The 26706-nt window shown below is 41.9% G+C and overlaps 1 protein-coding gene across 5 annotated transcripts in view; it reads left to right on the top strand.

The window, feature by feature from the left end:
* Nucleotides 1-17856, top strand: part of pou2f3 (POU class 2 homeobox 3) — a 48175-nt gene extending 30319 nt beyond the window's left edge. For 3 of the 5 annotated variants that reach the window (XM_079816012.1, XM_079816011.1, XM_079816010.1), the window contains 8 exons: nt 1-71; nt 5529-5702; nt 9724-9865; nt 9991-10124; nt 11603-11767; nt 12858-12900; nt 13015-13129; nt 16977-17854. The exon at nt 1-71 is cut by the window's left edge and continues 18 nt beyond it. In XM_079816012.1, the coding sequence (XP_079672138.1) occupies nt 1-71; nt 5529-5702; nt 9724-9865; nt 9991-10124; nt 11603-11767; nt 12858-12900; nt 13015-13129; nt 16977-17016 (884 nt within the window). In that variant the 3' untranslated portion in view covers nt 17017-17854. Of the gene's footprint in view, nt 72-5528; nt 5703-9723; nt 9866-9990; nt 10125-11602; nt 11768-12857; nt 12901-13014; nt 13130-16976 lie in introns of all 5 variants that reach the window. The other 2 variants (XM_079816009.1, XM_079816008.1) reach the window with 1 other exon arrangement.
* Nucleotides 17857-26706: the final 8850 nt, after the last annotated feature.

Below are 26706 nucleotides of genomic sequence, written 5' to 3'. Positions count from 1 at the left end.
TGCTTTCCTTGCCATCCCAGTCTCAGACAGGACTCTTACCACACCAGCCTGGTCTCGCACTCACTCCTCAGGTACACCAGAGCATAATGTTGGATTATTTCTTGAAATAACAAAAAAAAAAGAATGAATGTAAAAGTGTTAAAAACAAATAAACACCAGAAACACTTTACAATAAGGTTATATTAGTTAACATTACTTAACATGAAAGGACAATGAACAACACTTTTACAGCAGTTATTAATCTTAATGTTATTCTCAGCATTTACTAATACATTTTCAAGATAACAATTAGTATGTTAACATTATTTAATGAACTATGACCTAACATGAACACAAACATTTGTATTAACATTAATAAAGGTTAATAAATGCAGTAAAACATATTGCTCAATGTTAATTCATGCTAGTTAAAGGAATAGTTCACCCAAACTAATTTTCTCACCCTCATTTTGTTTTAAACCTGTATGAGATTCTTTGTTCTGTTGAATGCAAAATAATATATTTTGAAGAACAATGGTAAACAATAATTTAAATAAAATACTATGGAATTCAATGGGGACCAGAAACCGTTTGGTTATCTTTTGCATTCAACAGAACAAAGAATCTCATATTTCCTTGGGTGAACTAACCCTTTAAAACATTAACTAATGTTAACAGATGAGACCTTATTGTAAAGTGTTACCAAAAACACCTGTTTATTCTTCACTGTTACTATTTTACATTTTTTAAATAAGTCATCAACGCTATATAAATTGAAAGTATATAAATTTTTTTCACCCTTCGTTTTATAGCTCCCTTTTCCCTTTTTTATTTTCAGAAGAAATGCAAATTTGGGCAAATGCCTCTCAACCTTAATTTGATTGGTAGTGTATACAATGTGACTATTTGGTTATATTAGCCTATATTTTTATACTATGATATTTAAACCTGTTAACTGTCACCCCCCTCTTTTAGATCATAGACGTAAATAATGCACATCCAAACTTAAATAGTTGTAATTCATTAATGATTTGGAATACAGAGATAAGGTTTCTTTTTAAAGAAGACTGTAACGGAGTTAGTTTGTGTGGGAAGAAGGACGCGGGAACCGGCGAACATTCAACAGACTTTAATAAAATAAATGAACACAAAATGAAAGTAAAAGCGGCAGCCCCTCACGGACGACTGCCGCGCACACACATGACAAAACACAACTTAAAATCCAGGCCTGGTCCTCTCTCGTACTTCACTCGTGTCCCTCGTCCTTGTATGCCTCCGTGCTCCTTCATGAGAGGACTCGAGACCGGTGTGCCTCGCAGGTGACGCTCATTCTCAATCACACACACCGATCTCGCTCGCTCCTCCCATGTCTCTTGCTCATCCACCTAGCCACATACCCCCAACACCCCTCATAGGCCGGGGAGTACGCCGCGTCTACGCCTACTCCCCCCCCCTCCCCTCCGGGGGATCGATCACGGGGCCCGCGGTACCTGGGGGTAAGGACAGAGAGGCGAGAGAAACGGAGCCAGGAGCATGAGGAGCGACAAAACGAGAGAGGGGAGAGAGGAGAAAAGAAAACAGGAAAAAAAATTCTGGTCCGGTTCCCGGACACACTGCCGCTCGGTCCTCAGCCAGCCGAGAGGCTCTTCCTCGCGGTGCCATGCAATGGCACTGGACGCTCGGTGGACGGCTCGATCCTCCTCCGCCCCCTGGTGGCCGGCGGTGGCTCCTCCTGTCGAGGGCAGCCGGCAGCGAGTCCCGCGCTCCTTGCTCCTCCCCTACACGGCGGATGGACACAGGCTCCGGCCCACGGCGAACGCCGGCAACTCCTCCGCTCCCTCTAGGACGGCAGCCACCCCACCTCAACCCAGGGGCACAGCAGCGAGCTCTCCGTCCCACCAGATCTTCACTCGCTCCAGCACCACCGCCTCGGGCAGCTCCTCGCGGTCTACACCTATCCATGCTGCCCGAACTCCTCAGCACCCCGATCCCCCTCAGCAGCGAGGGCTCTTCGACAGCATGTCTCTCCTTCCTCCCGGGTTTCGGCACCAATGTAACGGAGTTAGTTCGTATGGGAAGAAGGAGGCGGGAACCGGCGAACATTCAACAGACTTTAATAAAATAAATGAACATAAAATGAAAGTAAAAGCGGCAGCCCCTCACGGACGACTGCCGCGCACACACATAACAAAACACAACTTAAAATCCAGGCCTGGTCCTCTATCGTCCTTCACTCGTGTCGCTCGTCCTTGTATGCCTCCGTGCTCCCTCATGAGAGGACTCGAGACCGGTGTGCCTCGCAGGAGACGCTCATTCTCAATCACACACACCGATCTCGCTCGCTCCTCCCATGTCTCTTGCTCATCCACCTCGCCACATACCCCCAACACCCCTTATAGGCCGGGGAGTACGCCGCGTCTACGCCTACTCCCACCCCCCCCCCCCTCCGGGGGATCGATCACGGGGCCCGCGGTACCTGGGGGTAAGGACAGAGTGGCGAGAGAAACGGAGCCAGGAGCATGAGGAGCGACAGAACGAGAGAGGGGAGAGAGGAGAAAAGAAAACAGGAAAAAAAATTCTGGTCCGGTTCCCGGACACACTGCCGCTCGGTCCTCAGCCAGCCGAGAGGCTCTTCCTCGCGGTGCCATGCGATGGCACTGGACGCTCGGTGGACGGCTCGATCCTCCTCCGCCCCCTGGTGGCCGGCGGTGGCTCCTCCTGTCGAGGGCAGCGAGTCCGGCGCGCTCCCTGCTCCTCCCCTAGACGGCGGATGGACACAGGCTCCGGCCCACGGCGAACGCCGGCGACTCCTCCGCTCCCTCTAGGACGGCAGCCACCCCACCTCAACCCATGGTGCACGGCAGCGAGCTCTCCGTCCCACCAGATCTTCACTCACTCCAGCACCACCGCCTCGGGCAGCTCCTTGTGGTCTTCAACTATCCACGCTGCCCGAACTCCTCAGCACCCCGATCCCCCACAGCAGCGAGGGCTCTTCGACAGCATGTCTCTCCTTCCTCCCGGGTTTCGGCACCAATGTAACGGAGTTAGTTCGTATGGGAAGGAGGCATGAACCGGCGAACATTCAACAGACTTTAATAAAATAAATGAACACAAAATGAAAGTAAAAGCGGCAGACCCTCACGGACGACTGCTGCGCACACACATAACAAAACACAACTTAAAATCCAGGCCTGATCCTCTATCGTCCTTCACTGGAGTTGCTTGTCCTTATATGCCTCCGTGCTCCCTCATGAGAGGACTCGAAACCGGTGTGCCTCGCAGGTGACGCTCATTCTCAATCACGCACACCGATCTTGCTCGCTCCTCCCATGTCTCTCGCTCGTTTACCTCGCCACAAAGACACTCTGCAGATTATTCATATATGTGACCCTGGAGCACAAAAACAGTCATAAGTCGCACGGGTATATTTGTGGCAATAGCCAACAATACATTGTATGGGTCAAAATTATCGATTTTTCTTTTATGCCAAAAATCGTTAGGATATTACGTAAATATCATGTTCCATGAAGATATTTTGTAAACTTCCTACCGTAAATATATAAAAAAATTATTATTATTAGTAATATGCGTTGCTAAGGACTTCATTTGGACAACTTTAAAGGCGATTTTCTCAATATTTAGATTTTTTTGCACCCTCAGATTCCAGATTTTCAAATAGATGTATCTCAGCCAAATATTGTCCTATCCTAACAAACCATACATCAATAGAAAGCTTATTTATTCAGATTTTCAACTGGTTTTGTGGTCCAGGGTCACATTTGTACAAAATAATGTGGATTCTAAAATTGCTAGAAAACCAAAGCCATGTGTCTAACCAAGTTTTCCCAATTTGAGAATCAGAATCAGAATCAGAATCAGAAAGAGCTTTATTGCCAAGTGTGCTTGCACTCACAAGGAATTTTTCTTGGTGCTGAAGCTTCCAGTGCACATATACAAAACAAACACAACAAGAACATAGTAATACAAATTCTAAGAATTAAAATATGAAAAATAGTATAAACAAATATAAGGTCACAGTTACGTTTAGTCAGACTAAACATTTACAGATTATGAACATATTTACAGTATTTGAGTAGTATGAGTATATAAATATAAATAATCTAATAATTTGAAGTTATCACAAAAAAATAGGTTCCTGGCACCCTTTTTAAAATACATTTCTGTCACAATATCACTTCTATCACAGAACAGTAGGAAAATATGGAACCTTGAGTCTTAGACCTTTCCAGCAATGTTTTGTCAAGTATATTAAGTAGCCTATGTGCAGGTGGGGCAGTGCCATACCAAAATATGCATCCAAAACATAGACCTCTATATAAACTGAATCAATAATACATTGCAAATGTGTTCAGAATTCTGCTATTTCGACTATTTTCAGTCGTAAAGTGAGCAGGATACATTGAAATTGAACGTATGGCTTCGGCAGGCATGCCATGTAGGGTGCCTGAGTCCTCCCCAGCTCTACAGCGCCCCATATTTTCCAATGTAAATCTGTGGTGAAAAATGGAACTACAGCGCGCTCTAATTGAGAGACTGCCCCGCTTGTTTTCAAACCTCGCTCCCAGTCAGAGTAGACCATAGAGCGGAGTAGACGATATCAATCACCTCAGAAATGTGTACTTCAGAAATGTGTACTTTAGTCTGCATCAGGTCAGTAACTAGTTATGTGTTCTTCCTGTGTGGAGTAGCTTATCAAATTAATGAATGTATAAGTTAAATCCTTTAACGTTAGTTTAAACGGGCTCATGTTGTGTATGTTTTATGTTTGACTTTTTTCCCTCACTGGAATTCCTCGACAACTTATATTAAAGTAATATTTTAAAACAACATCCGGAGGCAATAAATACTACATTAAGGCAATTCTAAGATGACATTCTATGCCTGTGTCCACTGCAATCAATCAACATTAGAGCGCCACCCTCAGGCTGACAACGGAACTTCTGCCAAATGTTTGTTTATTTATTTATTTAAAAATGGACAGTGTACATTAATCAACATTCATGAATGTAAATGTACTCAAATTAGCCCAAAGGCTAGTTTTCATTGGTAGCCTTTGCCAGATGGGGCCTAAAACTAAAGAAAAGAAATAAGAGAAAACAACAATAACAACAGCAGGTTATTGATTAAAACCTATTGCAGTACATATTGAAACATGACACCGTCCACTAGGGGGAGGAGCCTGCTGAAAGGTTTTAAAGTACTGTTTCCATGGTAACGTAATGTCCAATTTCAAAATAGGATGACTTAAGCTTTTAAATGATAATTTATGATGAATTCTAAAAATATGTGATGGGGAAAGAAAATAAAAAGGCATGCCAAGTGTCCCACTACAGTGGTACTGTGTAAGGCCCTTCAATGAATTTTCATCATGGTAGTGTGCAAAAAAACATGGCATTACCATATTAGCTATACACTATACAAGACATACACCCAAACAATAATACAAATAGCATTTAACTTAAGCAACAACAAAAAAATGTGATAACAACTGATTACCTAGACTCTAATAGATTTTATGTTCTCACAAGGCAATGGGCAGGACAGGGCTGGCTGGCTCCTCTATGGATGGACACCTGGACATGTCTCACTTACAAGTCCCTAAACATGTGGGATCACCACAAGATGAGCCTAATGACCTGGAGGAGCTGGAGCAGTTTGCTAAAGCCTTCAAACAAAGACGCATCAAACTAGGCTTTACTCAGGTAAGATTTTGTGCCTGGTTTTATAACTCTTTTAGCTGTATATTTTTATATCATCAGCTTCTGATGAGTTTGGAAAATTATTTATACAGCAATCATCAGAATATCTCTTCTCCTGTCTCTAAAAATGTCACAATTTTTAAATCTTGCTGAGTCGCTGACACTCGTTTTAAAGGGTTAGTTCACCCAAAAATGAAAATTAGCCCATGATTTACTCACCCTCAAGTCATCCTAGGTGTATCTATAGATGTAAATGCATCGCTTCGCTTCAGAAGACCTTTATTAACCCCCCGGAGCTGTGTGGAGCAGTTATGATGGATATAGATGCCCTTTTATGGACTTTAAAAACAGAGCAACATTCACTGCCATTATAAAGCTTGGAAGAGCCATGACATTTTTTTAATATAACTCTGATTGTGTTCATCTGAAAGAAGAATGTCACATACACCTAGGATGGCTTGAGGGTGAGTAAATCATGGACTAATTTTCATTTTTGGGTGAACTAACCCTTTAAATGGCATTTAGTCAACTAGGTGGCTAAAGCACATTGAAAATATACATAACCGGAAATAAATGAGTTGTACTATTTTAAAACGGAAGTGCGTCACAAAACTCAGTGCAAGTATTCCATCCCGGAAGAGAGACACAGGCCGCATCCAAAAACGCATAATTCCCTACTATATAGTAGGTGAAAAACAGTATGGGCCCTATCATACACCCGGTGCAAATGCGACACAATTGTTTTTGCTAGTTTCAGCCCGGTGCAGTTATCATTTTCAAGTCCAGCGCCACGTTTAAATAACAAATGCACTTGCGCCCATCTGTTTGCCCATGGGCATGCTGGTCTGAAAATGAGGTGTGTGTTCAGGCACATTGTTGCTATTTTGAGACAACTGAAAACGACTGTGCCATCGGGTGAGACGGGTGCACAACGCACGTACACTCTGCTTATTACGCACACAAACATGGCAAATATTAAAAATAAAAGGATTCCTCTCTAGAGAAGCGCTCAGTCTTTCCGCTCGCAAATTCCACCATGTAAATAGTGAATCCGCCGCGGTGCAAGTGCAACTGGCTTTTAAAGGGAATGAGAGATGAGACTCTGATTGGTTTATTGCACGTTACGCCCAAAACACACTCATGACTCATTAAGAGAATAGGTACAACCCTTTTGGACCATGCGCCTGTTGCGCAGACGTGTCAAAAGTATGTGCAAATTCACAGTACTCATAAAAGAGTAGGCAAAAAGTACCTGGATGACCTACTTCCGGTGAGATTCTGAAGTGTGCATATTATCACATGAGGCCACAGGAGAGGATTTGAGTGAGTGGCAGTGAAGAGACGCAACTGACGCTGTTAAGGCCTGTACACACCGGGACGAATATCGCGCGCGCTTATCGCCAGCGTTTTTCGTGCCGTTTTTCGGCGTGTCTTGAGTCACACCCAAGCGATTTTCACTGGCGCTGCGCCGAGTGAACGTGCACATTCAGTCGATGCGCTCCCGGTACACAAGATGGTGCTGCGGCACTTTAAGCCTCTGACACTCGCTTGTCACACAGAAGGAGAAGAGAGACAGTATTTACGTGCTTGCCAAAACCATAGACATATTATGTATATGGACAAAACCATTCACACACTTTTTGCTAACTGGCAAGCAGCATTAGCAGTTCATCTTCTTCTTTGTCTACTTACTACTTCTTCATCGTATCAATGTGTGCTCGGCAAGACCGTTTTGTGCTCGAGCGCGACCAAGTCGTGTTTTACTGTCACTTCAGCAGCTCCAGGCACGTGAACAAAAGCGCCGATCTCATTGGTCGGACAGTTTTTTACGCGCCGCGTCAAAATAAAAAAACGAACCCGAGGCGTTTTTTTTTAAATTACGCTTTTACGCCTGGCGTTTTGCGCGTCGGTGTGAACACTCACATTGGCGCCCATTGTTTAGTCCCGAGGCGTTAAACGTCGGCGATAAACGCGTGCGAAAATCGTCCTGGTGTGAACAGGCCTTTAGGTCACGTGACAAGTGCAAAATGGTGAATATAGTACGAGCAGATTACATTCATACTACACACATTACTATAAAGAATGTACTTTTTTAGTGGCCGTGAAGTAATTATCAAAATAAATACCTACCCAAGAGAGTATACAATTTCGGTCGCTTCCATAGATTGAGCTTGAAGCCGCTTAATTCTCATCAGATTGCATAATTAATATAAAACAAATAGAAATAACAATTCTATCGAAAGACATATTTTATTAATGTAACAAGTAATGAAATATTTTTCCCTAAAGTACATTGTTTAGTGAAGCCCTGTGATCACAAATAAACAGGAGCGATCACGATTAAATACATTTAGGTATTCAAAATATATCAATAACTGCCAATTGATTTTGCATAATTTTGCAATCCTGACAATTGAAATTACAGTCAGAGTGCGTTTACATGCACCCTCATAATGCGATTATAATGGGATTTTGGCAATAATGTGATTAAACTTTACCTCATGTAAATGCAATACTTAGATCAGTCTAATGCGATTAAGCGCTTAACCGTAGTAACCATATTTGATTTAAACTATGTGGCGTGAGCCAATTTTAATCGCAATAAACAGGCATGCAAACACCTTAATCGCATTAGTTGTGGCGAATTCTGTGACCCATCGAATTATGTGATCCTAGTAGTAATTTGATGGGTCACAGAATTCGGCACTACACCGGTAACATGCATATGTATGCCTATCTGAGTGTGGTATAATCATACTTATGAGCGAATAATCAGATTGCAAAAATTGCATGTAAACTGGAGTGAAGAGTTCTGCTCGTATTGCAATTAAGACCTTACTCTGATTATTAGAAATAATCGCATTATTGGTGCACATGTACAGTTGAGGTCAGAATTAGTAGCCCACTTGATAAATATGATCAATTATTTTACTTCAATGGAAGGTTAGATTTTGTGGGGGGGTTTTTTTGGAATGAAAAATCAAAAGGATAAACAATGCAGTTTTTTTTTACAGCCATATTTAATCCTATATGATCTAATATTTCTGACCTCAACTGTAAACGTATTGTAACCAGGTTTTATCATAAACAGTGGTCAAATATTAAAGCTTTTCTAATGAAACATTTTTTCTCTTGCTCAAATGAGAGTGCTTTTTTGTTTTATTTATCGGTGAATAAACAAGCATACTTAGTCAAAATCTATGGTGTATTTATTTGTTTTGTCAGACTAATGAATTTCACCTATATTGTGATTGGTTATTATTATTTTATTATTGCTATTATTTCAACTGTCTTTTCAATTTAACTTCATGTGGGTATTATCCACTCAAATTTAAACGGAAAAGGAGCCAATTTTGAATGGGCTACTCAATGGCCCTGTTTCCACCTGGCATTAGGATGGTTCACAAGTGGATGACGCTAAATACAGGTGTAAACCGGGTCTAAAACGTTTTGAGCTTGTCCACTTTTAACCACTTCCAGAGGTAGTCGAAAATGCATTCAACCGGATTGCTTTTGTAGTGTAAACGCTCATAGACAGCCTACCCTCCACCTACTAACATTATGGGAAGCACGCTAGCCAGACGGGATTTCAATTTTGTCGGCTTGGCTGGAGACCCATGTTTGGTTTGAAGACGAAAACCGCACCAAGCACAATGTTCTCTCACCATTTCTGATTTCTAACACGCCCACATTCGGTCTTGCAGGTGTCAGAGCAGAAACGAAAGCTGCTGCTCTCTGTGTTTTTCCATCCTCTCCGGGCGTGTTCATATGTAAATTGCCTGAGCGTATTTTGTCCATTAGGTTGAAAGATCTGAAAAAACCCTCCCCTGAAAGAAATCAGGACAGAAGTGGTTGAAAGTGGACAAAAGAGACGGATTAAAACACCATGTGTAAACAGGAATGTCTACTTGAGATCCGATCAACTAAAATGCATCTTAATACCAGGTGTAAACGGGGACAATGTTGCCCGACCCCTATTGTAGATCTCATCCAGTTCTCAAATGCTTCTGTGATGTGTTTGCAGGGCGACGTGGGTCTAGCCATGGGAAAGCTGTACGGAAATGACTTCAGTCAGACTACCATCTCTCGTTTCGAGGCTCTCAATCTTAGCTTCAAAAACATGTGCAAGCTCAAGCCCTTGCTAGAGAAGTGGCTGAGTGATGCAGGTATGTGCTGCAGTGCCCTCTCGTGGGCAGAACTTCCGAATGTTTTTTTTCTTCTGTAAGCATCAGTAGGTATTTGTTTGACTGTAATCACCTGCGATATTAAGCCTTCTCTTCCCTCACCTCAGAGAACTCGCCATCCGACGCCATGACCAACCCCACCACCCTACCGCCCCTTATGGAGGGTTATGGAAGGAAGAGGAAAAAGAGAACAAGCATTGAAACTAACATCAAACTCACACTTGAGAAACGCTTTCTAGATGTGAGTTTGCCATTTTTACTTTGATTTGCTTCAGGCCCTCATATGAACATAATTTGCTGCTTTTTATTGCTAATCTTGAAAGGTGGTATTAGGGAGGGAGAATGTCTTGTTGTAGAGAGGATTTGATACGCGAGAAGAATGATTCATATTTTTGGTACGTGCTTTACAAAAAGGTCTAAGTCTAACAATAACTAACGATGAGCAACATGTTTGTTTCAGTGTTTGTTCATCTTTTTTTACATTAGCTAATAAAAATACTGTTCATTGTTAGTTCATGTTAGGTCCATTAAATAATATTAACTGATACAACTTTTGATTTTAATAATGTACACTTCCATTCAAAAGTTAGGCATGATTTAATTGTTGATGTATTTGAAAGAAGTCTCTTTTGCTCACAAAGGCTGCATTTATTTGATAAAAACAGTAACGTAGTGAAATATTATTACTATTTTCTATTTGAACATTTTTTAAATGTAATTTATTGCTGTGGTGGCAAAGCTGAATTTTCAGCATCATTACTCCAGTCTTCAGTGTCACATGATCCTTGTTGCCCAGTTGTATTATTGGTGCTCAATTATTAATAATGGTTCTTATAATTTGTCAGTTTGACAAATTATATATATTTTTTTATCTTTTGTATCAGTATAAATGCTTTTTATCTGTCACTTTTGGTCAAATTAATGTCCTTACTGAACTTTGATAATTATAAATTATAATATATCAATTATATATATATTATCATTATAATAAAATGTTTCTTGAGCAGCAAATCAGCATATTGAAATGATTTCTGAAGGATCATGTGACACTGAAGACTGGAATAATGATGCTGACATTTCAGATTTGTCCTCACAGGAATAAATTACATTTGGACAACAGCTCTTTAATTGTAATGATATTTTACTGTATTTTTTTAATCATAACATTAAGCATAACACTGTGTCCTAACTACACACGACGCGATAAGATTCCAGCGACAAGCAACTTGTCTATCCCATAGGTTAGGACAAAATCTCGAATTAACATGGAAAAGAGATATTGCAGCGTTGTGTGTAGTTAGGACAAGGTGTAAGAGACAAAAACATCTTAATTATTCCAAACTTTTGACCAGTAGTGTAAATGTTCAAATTAACATTAACTAAGATTAATAAATATATAATTTTTTGTTAGTTCACATTAACTAATATATAGTTAACTAATGTTAACAAATGGAATCTTATTGCAAATTTGTAATCTGCTAAAAGTTACTTTAGTCAGCTATGTGCATTAGCATTTGGAGGTTTCATCCAAAACTATCCTAAGATTTAGTAAACTATAAGATGTCACCACTTGCTCAAGACAGTCCCAACCTGCTCCTGGTAAACTGTACTTACTAACGTGGCGTAGCATGTCCTTTTCAGCAGTGACACAGTGCACCAGTTTGCTTTTAGTGCCACCTGCTGGCTGTGATACATAAACACACTTTATTCCCTATCTAGAACCCAAAACCCAACTCTGAAGAGATTACGCTCATCTCAGAGCAGCTAGCCATGGAGAAGGAAGTAGTGCGGGTTTGGTTCTGCAACCGGCGGCAGAAAGAGAAGAGGATATACTGCCCCATTTCCACTTCACCCATGAAGTCTCACAACTACAACCCTCGTCTGGTGAGTATTGAATGAGACGGGGGTCTGTCTGTTTTCTCTAGGAATGATTCATCTAGTCCAGAGGAAATTATTAACATTCCAGTTCAGCCAGCCCTGAAATTTTGCAAAATGGTAGTGAACATGATCCATAATGCATATGTGACATGCTTTTTTTTCCCCGTCATAAAAGTACAACCTATCAACCGATCATTGACCATTACGTTTTATTAAATATAATAGATATAGCCACATAGGAAGTTTCTGAGGGTTACCACTTTATTTATTCAATTCAACATTGAGAATGGGTATCCACCAGAAAATATTATATTATACCATTACATAGTTTGGGGGCGGTATGATTGTTTAAAAGAAATGAATACTTTTATTCAGCAAGGATGCATCAAATTGATCAAAAGTGACAATAACATTTCTTAAAATGTAATTTATATTTCTAGTAATAAGATTTATATTTCAAATAAATGTTGTTCTTATGAACTTTCTATTCGTCAAATAATCCTGAAAAGATATGTATCATGGTTCACAAAAGCATTTTCAACTGTGAAAATAATAAATGTTATTTGAGCACCAAATCAGCATATTAGAATGATTTCTGAAGGATCATGTGGACACTGGAGTAATGGCTGCTAAAAAATCACATTTGTCATCACAGGATTAAATTACATATATATTAAAATAGAAAACAGTTTTTTTTTTTATTGTAATAATATTTCACAATATTACTGTTTTTCGGTATATACAGTAAATGCAGCCTTGTTCAGCAAAAAAGACTTATTTCAAAACATTGAACAACCTAACTGACCCCAAACGTTTATTTTTATTTAAAGAAGTGGGACAAATGGATAGCCAAAATATGTAATAATAAGTGGAGAACATTTTTTTAAAAAGGAAAACATACACCCATTTAATCACAAAGCCTCTAAAACACAGTTTGGGGAGGACGATAAAGTTATAAACATGCCATAACATAATAATAAATCATATTGGCATGTTTATAACTTTATCATCCTCCCCAAACTGTGTGTTTTAGCAAAAAACTAAAAATGTTCTCCACCCTTAGTTTCCCACTAATTTGATTCATTTCCTGTTTCAGCCTTCAACTTCGCGTTCATTCAGTCCACTTGCCTCTGGAGGTGGTAAGTATAGAGCTGGTGGGATGACAAACCACACTATTGCCATTGTAGAAAAATGTAATGTCTGGGATTTATAACCTTAATGTGTTCTGAAGTTATAACACATTTTTCTTGCAGTGTCATCCAACTCCTCCCCCAACAGCCCCAGTCGAGGCTCTTCCCCCAGCGCTCTGTCCACCACATCCAGTCCACTGACGGCACAGGGGGTCAACCAGGCGTTCAACACCACAGGGTATAACCACATCAAATACCATCCCTTAAGTTACTTCACACGTGCAGCCATCTTATCTTTAAAGAGACCATATGATGCTATTATAAAAGGTCGTTACTTTGTTTATGTAGTGTACTAGAATGAGATAAAATGTTTTCATGTAAAAAAAAAAAAAACATAATTTTTTACATACTGCACATTTTTGCTGCACCTCTAGCCCCAGTCTGTCTGAAACGCTCAGATTGAGGTACATTTTCTACAAAGCTCCTCCTTCTGAAAAGCCCAGAGTTCTCTGATTGGCCAGCTGTAAACGCTGTTTTCTCAACTCAGTTGTGCACCTGCAAACCATATCCTAGTCCGCTTTAATAAGCTAGCCTGGGGTATGGAATATTATCTGGGTTCATGTGAACTCTGGTATAGTTCGCGCGGCTGATTTGAACGTAAATCGTGGAAGTTAACTGCTATTAAATGTAGGGTAGGCAATTTTCAGAGAGGCTAACAATAGTGAGCTAGCTTTGAAAGCATAAGATCCCACCTTCCCAACAGAGCGCTCTTCAAAGCCACGCCTTCTTCAAAACACATGAATGCGTACAGCAGGGAGCAAACAAAAGCATCACGAGAGACGGCATTAAACTACCTCATGTCTCAAAGCACATAACATCACAATAATAATGAACATAAACAACTTAAAGAGCACTGACCTGTACCACCTGACTGCTGCAGATTCATTTCGCCGTTGATAGTGTTGCCATTGAAACGCATACATTTGAGTCACGAACCATTCAGAGTTTAACGTCACGGGTTTCCATCTCTTCCAAATTAAAGTAATTATGGCGTGAACATAAGCTGGTTGTTTTGATTCAGGAGGAACTGTAAATGGTTGCTGCTGTTTTGGTTGCGGTGCTCAGTGACTGACGTCTGTCTTACTGATGAAGTGTAATGTCTGAGCGAGCAAGGTGCGCGGAGGTATGAAAATTCATATTTTGACAGGCAGGTAAGATGAATTCAGACCGAATGCAATGATTAGACAAACATTTTATGGTCCTATGACTTCCACAGACGATATATAAACATGTAAGTACATTTAGACCACTTAACTTAGTGATTGCTATCAGGATGTGAAGACTCTTGCAAACAGCATAACAAAAACATTTTCTGAAACAAATCGCCTACCCTGCCTTTAATGATGTTTGATTCGATAAAACTGTGTTTATGTGTTCTCACTCACTATCCTGACCAGTGTGACTGACGTACTGTAAGCAGACAGAATGTATATCTCATTTCTGCTCACCTTTAGCATAAATGGACTCCCGCTTTCTTCGAACAATTGCAGTACATTTGCAGTAGATTGACTCAAGTGCCGTTATGTGCTGACGCTTTGAAAAGAAAACCAAAATAAAAAAATAATAATATATATATATATATATAGAATTGAGGCGAGTAACACTATGCATTTTGCGGCCTTCTCCTGTGTCGGGTACAGCTGCTGCTTTGATGATGCAAGCTGTAGCAACAATGAGTTTCGGGGAATAATTAATTCAAATGGTGTAAATATTCATGAGTCTATGAATATGATTTGCTTGTTGTACAGACAATATCAACGTATAACGGAACCTTTAATCATTTAAAAGTAACCTTTATCCAAATTGATTTCTTCATCAATTATCAATCTTACAAACCTTAAGAAACATTAATCTGCTTGATCAGGACAAATAATATCTCTTATGTTTGTACAATTTGTATCACTGAAGTAGTAATACAAGAACATCAAGCTTAAATGGGTAGCTAAAATCTTACGTCTCATTGACTTTGATATTTGTGAGCAAAACAATACGGATTCACTTCAATGCAATAATAAAATAATTTAATAAAACAACTACAGTTTACAAAGCTACGATTCACACGGGGGAAATATGCATATATATGTAGGAGAAAACAAACAATATGGTACAAACAAGGAAACATGAAACTTAACGAATAAGGGGAAAAGAATGATGGAAAGAGAATTAACATGGGAGAGAGAGAGAGAGAGAGAGAGAGAGAGAGAGACAGAGAGAGAGAGACAGCTTCACAGTCCTTTCGCAAGAGCCCTCAAGAAATTCATATTCCTGTGAACGGGAATAATTCAGACAACCTTTTCCAAGCAGTTTGATTGTGAAATAGAATACTTGCATTACTACGGCTTCTCGTGTAAGTGTCTGAGTTCGAATCGTCGGGGAAGTTCGCTAAGGATTTGCGGGTCCAGGAGAATTTCTTTGAAGTTTAGGAAAGTCGTTCCAGAAGTTTGTTGGCAGCACGTTGCTATTTTGAGGAACTGAAAACGACTGTGCCAATGACCAACAAAAACCTGGTCTAAATTCAATAGTGCTGTATTTTTTGTGTTATTTTAAGGGCACGTTAGTAATATGCACATATAGGCGGGTGCACAACACGCGCACACTCTGCTTATTACACACACAGGGATGCGCATCAGCACACAAATGTAAATAGCGAATCCACCATGATGCAAGCGCAACTGGCTTTTAAAGGGAATGGGAGATGGGAGACTCTGATTGGTTTATTGAACGTTATTTGGACCATGTGCTTAGCACGCCGACCATTTTTTTCCATCGTTAAACTAGCAAAAGTGGATCTGGACATGCCCTAAGTACACCTGTGCCATGCGCTTCAGACCTTGCGCTTAGATCGTTAAAATAGGGCCCTATGTGTGAAAGTGCCCTAAAAATGTGGATGATCAAGCAGATCGATCGGAACCAACTTTGTAAGCACGACTTGTGTACAACCAGCTTTGTCAGGAAGCTGTCCTGACAAGCTAACTTTTGGGTTGTACTATTCAGGAACAGAATTATAAATATATCTTAACCACTGATTCCTAATTCAGCAATGTTTGGAAGGCCAAACAAAAGGGTTTTGCTTTGACATCAGAACACACAGCATCTCCACGACATGCGACAACATTTCATATTGTGTCAGACGTTTACGTAATTAATATCTGGACTTTGATGGAGGCATTTTAGGCAAGTCTGGATCTGTGTTCTCTGTTAGAATAAATCCCTTTTGTGGGAGACTATGAGCTTTGTAACTTTGCAGATGAGGGCAGTTGTGGCCTAATGGTTAGATAGTGAGAAATTTGCTGGTTCGATTCTCAATACCAGCAGAAAATGACTGAGGTGCCCTTGAGCAACGCTCCCTGAGTGCCACAGCAAAATGGCTGCCCACTGCTTCGGTTGTGTGTGTTCGCGGTTTGCAGTGTGTGTGTGTTCACTTCTCACTACACCTAATGTGTGTGCACTAACTTGATGGGTTAAATGCATAGGACAAATTCTGAGTATGGGTTACCATTAGGGCTGTCAAAAGATTAATCGCGATTAATCGCATCCAAAATAAAAGTTTGTGTTTACATAATATATGTGTGTGTACACTGTTAATTATTATTTATATATAAATACACACACAAGTATGTATATATTTAAGAAAAAAATATTATTTTTATATATAAAACATTTATATTTATATAGATTATATAAATGTATATACAGTATATACATGCAAATATTTCTTATATAATATTTTCTTATATATACATGAATGTTTGTGTATTTATATATAAATGATAATTAACAGAGTACACACACATATATTATGTAAACACAAACTATTATTTTGGATGCGATTAATCGCGATTAATCTTTTGACAGCCCTAGTTACCATACTTGGCCTTCACATGTCGCTTTCACTTTCGATTTCATACACGCACAAACAGATACATTACACACTAAAGGAAAAGGAAAGCATTAAAAAAAAGCATCATATGGCCTCTTTAATTAATTAAAGAAGCAGTCAAATTGACATATGATGAATTTTACAGATCCTGGTATCGCTGGAACACCGCCTCATACCACCACTGAGCACCTCTGAAGAGCTCCAGTACATCCGGAAGCAACAGCTTCCCTTCATAACTCGCCAGACGAGAGAGTTCTCTGTGAAAGAAAGGAAATGTTCATTCTGTAATGTTTACAACCAGCACTAAACGTGGAGGCAGAACGCAGAGGACCACTATTCTGCTTCTCATGGTCTAATGTTCAAAGGGCTTGTGAATAGATCTTCACTGCTAATTACTGAAGGGAAAAAGCACTAATATGTTTATGCACATTGTTTAGATATGCAAACTTGCTGCAAAGAACATGGCAGACATGTTCAGCATTTTCAGCAGAGCTTTTAATGTGCATGAAACCCTATTTTACTTTCTGTGCAAAATCTCGGTGCCAATTCTGTTGGAGATGAAGGTTAAAATCTGGCTTTATGTGAATTGATTACGACAAATAAACTGCACACAACTAAAAACAATATTTTAAAAACCACTAATATTTGTATACTTTGTTTACATATTGCTTTATTAGAAACTTGTGTCACTGTTATGTCATTTTATGCTGAAGGTTCATCAACAATTTTAGATGCTAGGTCAAGACATTTCGGCATGCACCTAGTTTTGTGTTTCTGAATTTTTCTAAGGATTTCTGGCAGGGAAAACATTTTATATGCCTGGTGTGGAATATAAGCATTTCACACTATTTTTTTATGCAGCATTGTCCAACGCATTTGAAGTGCCTTGAGTTTCACATTTTAGCTTTAATGTATGATTGATATTATCTAGATATTGTTTGGTTGTTCTTTGCTTTTTTATTTGTATAACACTGTTGTATATTTCAATGTCACTGTTTGACTGTTATTAAAATGTGCACTTACATTTGCCTTCTTTTTTATATGGGGGGGGGGGGGGCATATAATTATGATAGTGATAGAAGTCAAAATTATGAGATAGCCTACAAAGTATAATGATGAGATAAACAGTTGAAATTATAACATAAAAAGTTTTGGTCGATTTTGAGGTTTTCACAAAAAAGTTCATTAAGCCCTCGTCTAGCGATCCCAATGCTTCAAATGGCAATTAAACATCTAAAGGTATCTTTATTTGTAAGTTTTCTGGGAGGAGTAGCCTACGTTTCCTTTGTCCATCCGTGTCCATTACAGTAGAGTAGATTCTAAATAAAAAAGGATCTTACTTGCGCCCGATCCGACGCGTGCGCACAAAGACGCTAGTCAAAGCGCCGATATACGCATACAGAATCACAGTACTTCAAAATATCTGTCTTGGCGAGTATTTACTCAAACATTATCTGTTATTTCTTATGTTTGGCTAACTGTTGGGGAAAAACATGTGTAACATTATTTTAGGTCCGTGCGGTACAGATAGTCTTAATATATAAATTTCTAATTACTTTAAAAACTTTGTTACTTTACTTAAGTACATTTTTCACGTGTCTGTACTTTACTTAAGTAGAATAAATAGAGCATACTTTTGACTTTTACTTCATTACATTTTGCAGTAGTTATTATACTTTCTACTCCACTACATTTCTACAACGTTCCGTTACATTTTCTAATTAGTAGGCTACCATACAGGGCTCGACATTAACGCTTGTCCTCTTGTCCAGAATATATTGTACATTTATTTAACACCTGTACCTGTATTTGACTATTCAGGCGCAAGGAGAACTGATCACGCGTGTGACAGAGAGAGAGCACTTCTGTTGTGTGTCATTCAGCGTGATTCTGCCTATCCCGCTTTCACTAACTACAAGTTAATCGATAAAGAATCGTAATTTTGTGAATTGAATATTTTGTGATACAACGGTCTTGGCATTTCATTTGGCTGTAGGCTGAAATTATATTCAACCAGCCAAAGTGGCTGGCTAGTGGGAGTGGCTGCCTTACCCGCCACAGCTGAAATCGAACCGCATTTGGCAAGATTGTAATTCACTGACGGTAGTGCTGTTGACGCTTGCCCAGCCTCATGAGGGGAAATGGAAACAAATCCGCTCACACAGAGAAACTCAGTCGCATACTGATGAAACTCATGAATATAATTTAAGCTCCGCCCAGTGTCACCGAAAATCTCAGACACAGAGGATGCGTCTCAATCTTTTACAGTCTATGGTCTCAATGAGCCCCCTAGTTCAGTAGTCAGGGCACTGATCAGGGAGTCAGCCAAATGACTTATGTCCTGATCAGTGCCCTGACTACTGAACTAGGGAGCTGATTAAGACGCACCCCGAGTATTTCAAGTCAATCACGGAAAGTTTTGAAGTTTTATTTTATTAATATAATGTTTTTTTTATTATTTTTACCATATTATTCCTGGCGCTTCTACCTAAGTTATTAAAGTCGAATCGGCACATGACATCGCAGATAAATTAACTGTTAATAACTTAAATAATCTGTTCCGAAACACTGAGAAATATGGCGCTTGTGATCATTGTAAATAAATACATGATGAAAGTCATCATCCATTCCTTCATTTGTAAAATCATATGGTCTTTTTCATTTGGTCTTGTTTTGGGACCCTTTAATTAATTTGAATTTCTTCACCACTCTACTACTAACCGGGGTGATGACGTATTTGTGACACTGAAAGCTGATTGGCCTTGATGGTTACTGTATGCGGAAGGGGCAAATGTTGGAAAAAGCGTTGAGAAGAAGTGGGCTAATGTACACAGGTGATGATATTTATTTTAGTACACTTCACCTAAAACCACACTACAAAATAATTGTGTAAAACTCAGTAAACCTTGATATTATTACTTGTGACATGAGAACAAAATATATGCACCCATGTATAACTAAATAACGATCTCTTAAATATTTCCTAATTTCACTAAACATTTTCATTTAGTTTCGTGAATTTTTTTTAATTAAACATGGATCTTTATTTAAAAAGACTTATTTTAGCTTTTGTAGGCTCATTTTGTAAATATAAGCACCTAATTTGTATGTGCAAACTAGGTGCCAGTGTGATGAGACGTCATGCTTGGCTAGATCCGCCTAGAACTAGTTCATCTTCGGATGCGAAGTCGCACGCGCTGTTACAAAAATATGCGCTGCACACCGCCAGGCGAAATGGGGTCTTGCCCTCTTGCTACTCACAGGCCCTGTCCCAAATGGCACACTTCATGTGCACTTTCGGTCTTGTGGACTTACAATGGCCGCTGCGTGCGCGTGCGCGTGTCCGTTAAGTCCACGAGACCGCAGGGTGTCCCATTTGTCATTTTAGGTCTCAGAAGGGTGCTCGCGAGCGCCCCCTTTGAGGTCGATAGGCTTCCTTTTAGCACAGTACAGTTTTAACTGGCATTTGTGGATGTAACTACGTATTGTGGTACTTGACAAAGGTTTGCCAAAGTAGTCCTGAGCCCATGTGGTGATATCGCTTATAGATGAATGACGATTCTTGATGCAGTGCTGCCTGAGGGATCGGAGATCATGGTTGTTCAGCTTAGGCTTGCGCCCTTGTCCTTTACGCACTGAAATTCCTCCAGATTCCTTGAATCTTTTAATTATGTTATGCACTGTTGAATGTGAAATATCCAAATCTCTTCCTATCTTTCTTTGAGGAACATTGTTTTTAAACATTTCAATAATTTTCTCACGTATTTGTTGGCAAACTGGCGATCCTCGGCCCATCTTTGCTCCTAAAGAATTAGACCTTTCTTGGATGCTGCTTTTGTACCAAATCATAATTACAATCACCTGTTGACATCACCTGTTTCAAATCACATCATTATTTAACCATTTTACCTCATTACTAGCCCTAAATTGCTCCTGTCCCAACTTTTTTTGAAATGTGTTGCAGGTCTGAATGACAGGAAAGGATACATATTTACAAATGACATGAAGTTGACCAGACAAAACATGAAATATTTTGTGTTCATATTGTCTGCAATGAAATACAAGTCAAAGTAAATTTAGAAATCACTTCTTTTTTTTTATTTGTGTTTTCCATACTGTCCCAACTTTTTCTGATTTGGGGTTGTAAGATGATTATGGCCTATAAGATGAGTGCAACACACGCCTCGCGAGCAGCGGGACTTTTATTATGACACAGTCGCCGGCGCCACTTCCGCTTTTCCGGTCATGAGTATGAGGTAACGCAGCTCTGTTGATCATATTAGATACATCCGAGTGTGTTGAAAATGATGGAGCTCTAAATCCATATTTGCAATGTTGAACTGACTTTAGCCTTCTTTTTTTTACTGACTTTAGCCTTCATATTTTGTTTGTTTGTTATTTAGCTCAGATCAGGTATAATAATTTGATTAGACAATTATCTTCCAAGAACGTGAATATTTTGCATAAGTTGTTAGCACTATTAGAAGACCAGGATCAAAACATTACCGACAGAAATACAAAAGCAAACTACAAATTATTAATTCCACGGATCAACCACTGTCTGTAATATGGATTGTAGTTTGTGATCTACCTGTTAATTGGACGACATTCTGGACCTATCGTCTCCGCGACAGAGCGGGCACAACCACAGACTGTGAGCGATGCTGCGGAGCGAGCGGGAAAACACGGAGCGGATTAGCATAATTAGTGGATCTTTAGCGGAACAGAATGCTTTTATAGGAATCCTCTGGGGGTGAGGGAGGGAAGGGGGGCAAGAGGGGCACCTAAGTCGATGAGGACAGAGGGGCAGTGGCTCTAGCCACCGGGCCACCCCCTGTTACAAGCACGCCAGGCTCCACCCCCTCACTACCACAACGATCCCATTCACCAGAGTACTGAGCACACACACCTGCACGTCATCACCACAGTAATCACCATCTGCACTTAAGCCCCACACTCACACTCAGTCACTGTCCGGTATCGTTTGCACATGACCCTACATGCTTGCTTCCTTGGACTCACCTGATACCTTACCTGATCTCCACGAACCCTGTGTGTCTCCTCGTCTCGTCCTGTCTCCTGGTCCTCGTCTCTTTCGATCCATTGTTCCTGTGTTCAAGATTCCAAGACGTATCGTATTACCAACATATCCAGCATTACCAGATACTCTCACTCTGCTCACTTCCTGGTTCCGAAATAAACTCTGCTTTCACCTGCCTTTGTTCTCCGTGTCACCTCTGTTTGTAACAGAATACCGGACCAACACAGCGCACCAGGATGAGCACCCCGGATCCATTCCAAGAGCTCGTCGACGCCATTCGGCGAGCTCTTCCCACCAGCGCACCTGCACCTTCACCGGCGAGCACTTCCGGGATCCACACAACCACTTCTTCGTCCACACAACCACTTCTTCGCCCCCCGAGTACGCCAGTCCCATGGCCAGACCGGCGCCCTTCTCTGGTTCGGTGGATTGCAACGGATTCCTTCTGCAATGTTCGCTGGTCCTGGAGATGCAGCCGCGCCTGTACCCCAACGATCGCGCTAAGGTAGCGTTCATTACATCTCAACTCTCCGGTAAAGCGCTCCGTTGGGCGGAATCCATGTGGTCCACTGACAGTCCAGTTATCCAGACCCTGTCGGGGTTCCTGTCTCACTTTAAGGAGGTCTTTGGGAAACCATCATGGGATTCGTCGATCGGAGAACAGTTGTACCATCTGAAACAAGGTACCTCCACAGTTAATGAGTATGCTCTACAGTTTCGAACCCTCGCTGCTGCTAGTGGATGGAACGAGCAGTCCTTGCTTACGACCTACCGACAGGGTCTGGATCCTCGGGTGCGGCTGCATCTCGCTGCATACGAGGATACCATCGGGCTAGAACGCTTCATCCAACTCTCCATCCGCTTCGCCTCTCGTATGCAGTCGTGTATCGAAGAGCACCAGGGCCAGTCGTCATTGTTCCTCCGCCGACCAGGTGATGTCAGCACTCCAGAACCCAACCCCGAGCCCATGCAACTGGAGAACACCCGACTGACGTCAGCTGAACGGCAGAGACGGCTGACCCAGAATCTCTGTCTCTACTGCGGTCTACGTGGGCATTACATCTCAGAATGCCCAGTCCGTCCTCCTCGACCCATGGTGAGTGCAATCATTCCTTCACTCTTTAAAATGAAGCCACTCACCACAACTGTGAACCTTACTGCTGCTGAAATCTCCCTTTCAGTTACTGCCCTCCTCGATTCTGGGTCAGCCGGGAACTTCATCTCGGGAACCCTCTGCCGTCAGCTCAAGCTCCGCATGTCTGCAACTTCGACGATCTACCAGGTCCAGTCGGTAACGGGCAGACCACTCAGTCGGAGGCAGGTTAGTCGCTCCGTGGGCCCCATCGGAGTGCAAGTCGGAATCCTCCACATGGAGCGACTACACCTGCTGGTTCTGGAGGAATCCACTGCTGACATCATTTTAGGGCGCCCGTGGTTAGAGCAGCACAACCAAGTCATCTCCTGGAAGACAGGAGAGGTCCTGAAATGGGGCGACAGCTGCTTCCCGGACTGCTTCCCATCTCCACCGATTCGTCCCTCTCCGCGTCCCCAAGATCTCCCCGTCTGTGCCACGTCCATCGAGAGTCCGGTAGAGAGACGATCGGTGGATGTTCCCTCCTGTTACGCCCCCTTCAGAGACGTCTTCTGTCCCCAACGGGCCTCCAAGCTGCCTCCCCATCAGCCATGGGACTGCGCCATCGATCTGCTGCCAGGTGAACCAGTGCCCAGGGGGAAAATCTATCCCCTCTCTCTCCCGGAGGAGTCAGCCATGGAGGAGTACATCAAGGAGGCACTGGAGCAAGGCTACATCCGTCCATCTACCTCCCCTGCTGCTTCGAGCTTCTTCTTCGTGGCAAAGAAGGACGGAGGCTTGCGGCCTTGTATCGACTACCAGTCATTAAATAACATCACAGTCAAGTTCCGTTACCCCCTTCCTCTCGTCCCAGCTGCCCTGGAACATCTCCGTGGTGCCACTGTGTTCACGAAGTTGGACCTCCGCAGCGCTTACAACCTCATCCGGATACGTGAGGGGGACGAGTGGAAGACCGCCTTTGTCACGCCCACTGGTCACTACGAGTATTTAGTGATGCCCTATGGACTCGCCAACGCCCCCTCCGTATTCCAGGACTTCATCCACGAGGTGTGAGTGTTCGTGCACAGGTTCGTGCTGGTATATATAGATGACATCTTGATCTACTCCTGACCATCGCCGTCACGTTGCGGAGGTCCTACAACGCCTGAGGAACTACCAGCTCTACCTCAAGGCAGAGAAGTGCTCATTCCACCAGCCCACTGTGCAGTTCCTCGGGTACAACATAGATCACAGTGGCATCCGGATGGATGAGAGGAAGGTGGAAGCCATCCGGTCTTGGCCAACTCCCACCTCCGTGAAGGAACTACAACGCTTCCTGGGTTTCGCAAATTTCTATCGACGCTTCATTCAAAACTACAGCTCCATCGCCAGTCCCCTCACCAGCCTGCTCCGCAACAAGCCCAAGTCTCTGTCCTGGACCCCATCAGCCACCCAAGCCTTCCAGACCCTGAAGGACACCTTCACGACAGCTCCCCTCCTGGTCCATCCTGATCCCGAGATTCCCTTTGTCGTGGAGGTGGACGCCTCTACCACCGGGGTGGGTGGGGTCCTTTCTCAACAGCAGGGGAACCCCAGCCTCTTTCGATCCATTGTTCCTGTGTTCAAGATTCCAAGACGTATCGTATTACCAACATATCCAGCATTACCAGATACTCTCACTCTGACTCTCACCGCACCTGCTCACTTCCTGGTTCTGAAATAAACTCTGCTTTCACCTGCCTTTGTTCTCCGTGTCACCTCTGTTTGTAACACCCCCCTGTGCACAGCCCTGCTGATTATCTCTTCATCTCAGCACCTGTTAGTGGGTGGGATGTATATTAGGCAGCAAGTGAACATTTTGTCCTCAAAGTTGATGTGTTAGAAGCAGGAAAAATGGGCAAGCATAAGTATTTGAGCGAGTTTGACAAGGGCCAGATTTTGTTGGCTAGACGATGGGGTCAGAGCATCTCCAAAACTGCAGCTCTTGTGGGGTGTTCCTGGTCTGCAGTGGTCAGTATCTATCGAAAGTGGTCCAATGAAGGAACAGTGGTGAAACGGTGACAGGGTCATGGGCGGCCAAGGCTCATTGATGCACGTGGGGTGTGAAGGCTGGCCTTTGTGGTCCCATCAAACATACGAGCTACTGTAGCTCAAATTTCTCAAAAAGGTAACGCTGGTTGTGATAGAAAGGTGTCAGAATACACAGAGCATCACAGTTTGTTGCGTATGGAGCTGCATAGCCGCAGACCAGTCAGGGTGTCCATGCTGACCCGTTAACTGCCGAAAGCGCCAACAGTGGGCACATGAGCATCAGAACTGGACCATGGAAAAAGATGACCTGGTCTGATGAATCACGTTTTCTTTTACATCACGTGGATGGCCGGGTGTGTGTGCGTCACTTGGCTGGGGAACACATGGCACCAGGATGCACTATGGGAAGAAGGCAAGCCGGCGGAGGCAGTGTGATGCTTTGGGCAATGTTCTGCTGGGAAACCTTAGGTCCTGCCATCCATGTGGATGTTACTTTGACACGTACCACCTACCTAACTAAGCATTGTTGCAGACCATGTACACCCTTTCATGGAAACGGTATTCCCTGATGGCTGTTGCCTCTTTCAGCAGGATAATGCGCCCTGACACAAAGAAAAAATGGTTCAGGAATGGTTTGAGGAGCACAACGAGTTTGAGGTGTTGACTAGGCCTCCAAATTCCCCAGATCTCAATCCAATCGAGCATCTGTGGGATGTGCTGAACAAATAAGTCCGATCCATGGAGGCCCCGCCTCGCAAATTACAGGACTTAAAGGATCTGCTGCTAACATCTTGGTACCACAGCACACCTTCAGGGGTCTAGTGGAGTCTAGATTCCTTCACGGGTCAGGGCTGTTTTGGCAGCAAAAAGGGGACTAACACAATATTAGGAAGGTGATCATAATGTTATGTTATGCCTGATCGATGTATATATTTGGGGGCATATGTTTCCTTAAAAAAAATGCTACAGTTTTTCTAAATTGCTAAAACAAATGTCGTCTCTTGCCAGACAAAGGGAAAAACCCTCTAGTGTGCCAGATCCAGCCTTGATAATACTCTCCACACCTCTTTCCTTACACACACTCTTCCTCCTCCCCCTCTTATATTGTTTCCATCCATTGTTTTGGTATAAACATTCAGTGCAACATTTTGATTCAACTTTGGCTCTCTGAACTGACTTGAACTATGTACAGACGGTTTGATTAAGTCATTAGAAATAAGTGTGAACAGTTTTGAGTCATTGTGTGTAAACGATGACACCTGTGTTGTAGTTGTGTTTAATGTTTGCCTGCCTGTCTTTAGCATTTTGAAACTTAAATGCATCACAGTGCAAAGTGTGTTTTAGTGAGTGAGAATGGACAGAGATTTGCTTAACTACCTGAACTTGTTTAATGTTTTAAAGAAAGAGTGATTTATTCGACAAATTGATTTAGGATATTGAGAATTTGGCTCAGAGAATGGAAAGTTGGCATGAAACAGAAGTTGCAATAGTTTTTTCTTCCCTATTGTGACACATTTCTGAGTGAAACAGCTCTTCAAAAAAAATGTAACTAAGGGCGGGACGTGATTTTGTCAATCGAGAATTGATGGAATGGTTGTGGTTTGCTATTCTTGTTATGTGATGTCATGTGAGTGACAGGTTGTTCCGCTTCCGCCCATGTGCCAGTAAACACATCACCAGAGAAGAGAAGAAGTCGTTGCAAGAGGGAGGGAAAGCTATTCTGATTCATTC

The sequence above is a fragment of the Gobio gobio genome (assembly GCF_949357685.1).
Source record: "Gobio gobio genome assembly, chromosome: 4".
NCBI classification, from domain to species: Eukaryota; Metazoa; Chordata; class Actinopteri; order Cypriniformes; family Gobionidae; genus Gobio; species Gobio gobio.
Note: the sequence above shows the minus strand (reverse complement) of the source record. Positions and strands in the feature narration are given on the sequence as shown.